The sequence below is a fragment of the Uloborus diversus genome, chromosome 5 (assembly GCF_026930045.1).
Source record: "Uloborus diversus isolate 005 chromosome 5, Udiv.v.3.1, whole genome shotgun sequence".
Lineage (NCBI taxonomy): Eukaryota > Metazoa > Arthropoda > Arachnida > Araneae > Uloboridae > Uloborus > Uloborus diversus.
In genome coordinates, this window is record NC_072735.1 from 76,372,556 (window position 1) to 76,376,137 (window position 3,582).

Sequence of the window (3,582 nt, forward strand, 5' to 3'; positions counted from 1 at the left end):
CGTGTGTGTTAGGTCAATATGCAAATCCGGGCCCCTGCCGAAAAAAATTTCTGGATACGGCCTTGAGCGGTTCTTGGAAAGTCTACTCATGCAGATTCAGTTGAAGAATCTTTACCACCCTCCAAAATCAGCAAGTATCAGATTTTTCAAATGTTGTACAGCAGTACTTGGAAAGCTAAAAAAGTGGATAGGTTGAATTTGTTAACAAACTAAAGACTTTTCCATAATAACATCGCTTTTTCAAGCATATTAATAAAATTTGTTCTCTGTAAAAATAAATTTTTACGTAGTGCTAATAATTAGTTTATCCAAACTATAAATGTTATAGTCTTCTATCTATTATGCACTCTTTTTGAAAAAGAAAAAGAAAATTATTCTTGCGAAAGCTGGGAGGCGAACTTTCGATGGCTCGAACTACCGATTACTCGAAGATTTTAGCCGGATCTTGGGACTTCGAGTTGTCAAGAGTTGACTTTTTATTGCCTGAGTTAACACACAGGACCCTACAACCCCCCCCCCCCACCCACCCACCCTTTTATGCCTGCAGGCAGCTGTCAACGGTGGCATATATGATCCTCCGTTCGAGCACGGAGGTACCAGCATTATGTAAAAGGCTATATGGAAGTAAAGTAAATGATTTTACAAAGAAATAAAAATAAGCGAATTTTTCTTTTCAGATCAAAAAGTTATAAAGAGCACGTGTGTAGTGACAGCGATTGGCGCTAGTGCAGCTGTGCACTACAAAACGACCTCAAAGCGTCATGATAGCGTCCCTAGGGATGGGACGCTAGTTTAGGATTACTCATTACTTTTTTTTTTACAAAAATGTCACTTGGTTTACCTACCTATAAGCTTAGAAGAAAAACATAGCAACTGGATATTCAAGATATTGACAAATATAAAGATAATGATTGTGAAAACATACCGAATCTTATCGTTACAACTACGGGATTCTGCAAACCGCAAGTACTAGAAGTTTGTAAAAACATTTTGCCTTTAGTAGAAAAAATCAAAAAATTAAATTCAACATCATTAATAATTTTAAAAGTACTGAAAATGATATTTCTACTTTCTTTCGAATAAATGGCTGCTTTTTTAATCTGCTCTGATCTAACGAAGTCTCTATGATTAAAAACGGTCTATTTTATTTTATTTTAATTGGCGCGTTTCGGAATGAACACATTATTCTTTATTGGTCAGCAATTTTTAAAAATTTATGAAAAATAAATATAATATGATTTTGTAAAAGTGAGGAAAGGCATCCACCATAATTCAGACTTCGGTGTTTACAGAAATGAAATTATTGACTTTATAAAAACAAAAAATTTTTTTGGATGTTTTCGCTTCCCTGTTCAAGTATTTTGATCATAAATTTTTAAACACGCTAAAGTTTCATATTTTTGTTTTCAAAACTTGTCAAGCAGCCTTCCGATTTTCTGTGCTGTCATTTATTTCAACTCTCCTCGACCCATCTGAAGTCAAAGTACTGACTTGAGAAAACTGGCATTGAAGCAGATGCAGTCTGTTGCCGCGAAAGCCTTTAATGTGATTTGATTGTGAAGGATAATTTATTTCTTTGTAAATATTAATGTGAAACTTTTATTTTTGTTTTGTTTATTTAGAATATTTATGTTAGCATAGTGTGATCATCTTAATACCGGCTGAAATACTATCTTTTCTCTAGCGATATTCATGTCGTTGCGGCTGGTTAGTTTTTTTGATTTCAGGTGAACACCGAAAACAGTTAATGGAACCATCGTGTCTACCATTTGACTTACTTGCTTTGTGATACTCGATTTTCATATCTGGATCTTTCATTGTTTAAAATTCAAAATGCCTCTGCTAGAAAAGAAAATATTTAAAAGGAACCCATTACCGAAGAATTTAGATCGAAATGAAGAGCTGTTTTATTGTAAAGCTACTAATGAAGTATTCAGAGAATACGAGTAAGTACTCTACCTTTTATATGACCTACGTCATTATTTTCATGAGTTCGTAGTTGAATAATTGATGTTTCGTTCAAAGTATTTAAACTTAAACATTGTTTATTTCAATTTCTGATATTTATCTGCATTGTCTTTTCTCTTAAGTATTTGCTGGTAAATGCGGTCCATAAAATTTCTTATATTTGGTAGGCCTAGTCTCTCTTATTAACAATGAGCGCTACTTTTGGCCTTATAATCGTATTTCAAGGGGATTAAATGTAGGTTCTTTTGTAAAATTTGTGCATTATGTTCATTTTATCGATATGTGACAGCTTTTTCTCACAGGAAAATTCGATAATAACTTTCAAAAAATAACGAGTTCATTTGCATTTGATGAAAATTGCACGGGAGGATTTTTTTTATTTTCTGCTAATGATGTGATTTTTTGTGAATCTTAGTAAATAATGTATTAAAGTCAAAAATAAATAAATATTAATCAACAATTGAAAGCATAGCTGCAATTCTGACCCAGTTAAAGTAATTTTAGAAAATTTCTATTTAATTATTTTTAAAAATATGTTGAGATTAATATCCTTTGAATCTTTTGTTGTTTTTTAAATCTACTTCATTGTTTTTTGGAATGATATTGTCATGATGTTTTGCTCTTGAATTCCATTAACATGGATGCCCTTCCAACACATTTTCATATACTGCATATCACAGTAAATGCCAAAAAAAGATGAGATGCCAAAAAAGATGAAAGTAATGTAAACTATTACTTCAAATAAATACAACTCTAGAAATTTGACAAAATATTGACTATTTTCTTGCAAGAGCTGCTTTGCCCATTAGTTGATCGAGTTGATTCTCAAGCTAAGCTTGCTTGTAAATATTAACTAAAATATACAGTCACATTATTATATCCTGAAATTTATGTCAAAATATTTTAAGGCAACCATAAGCACCTATATTATAAATGAAATATTTTCTTTAAAATCAAAGTTAAACTTAACAAATTGCAAAAAATATTTCATGCAAGTTTTGGTGATTGAAAACTAAGCCCCTTCTGTGTATCAGTGCTTTAAATTCAGATTACTTGGTTACAAATTTATGCAATGATGCGTAAGCTCAGAATAGTAAGCTCCTTATTATAGCTCTGAAACAAGTGTTTGCAATTTATGTTACGAAACATTTGTTTGGCATGAATCCTGCACATTTAACTCTACATTACACTTAGATGAGGTGTTTAGAGTTAATTTCTATTGATAGGACCAAGGCCATACTTGGAAGTACTGGCCACTACTCTCAAGGTTACTGAAATAAATCTCTGAAATAGGGCAAAAAAGAATTTTAGAACACTTTGCGCCCTCTCTGCCCCAGCATTGTATGTGTGTCGGAAGGGGGGAGGGGCAAGAAAATGGGTGTGATCTTGATTGTTTTTCTCTCACTCTCCCTCTTTTTTTTTTTTTTTTTTTACAAATAAGCAATTCTTTAACAAAGATTTGTTAAAGAGAAAAATTTAGCATTTTGACATGCTTTTTATTTGAAATATTTTCTTCCAATTCTAGATCATTTTTTGAACGTGTGATTTTGTGCAACAGTTTGGTGTGGACTTGTGCATTAACTGGAAAACCAAATTTAACTTTTCAAGAAGCTG

At 32.2% G+C, this 3,582-nt stretch overlaps 1 protein-coding gene across 1 annotated transcript in view; it reads left to right on the forward strand.

The window, feature by feature from the left end:
- The first annotated feature begins 1,518 nt into the window (after positions 1–1,518).
- LOC129223343 (bromodomain adjacent to zinc finger domain protein 1A-like) overlaps positions 1,519–3,582 on the forward strand; it is a 142,800-nt gene continuing 140,736 nt past the window's right edge. Inside the window, exons 1-2 of the mRNA XM_054857912.1 lie at positions 1,519–1,946; positions 3,494–3,572. Of these exons, the coding sequence (XP_054713887.1) occupies positions 1,834–1,946; positions 3,494–3,572 (192 nt within the window). The 5' untranslated portion in view covers positions 1,519–1,833. The remainder of the gene's footprint in view (positions 1,947–3,493; positions 3,573–3,582) is intronic.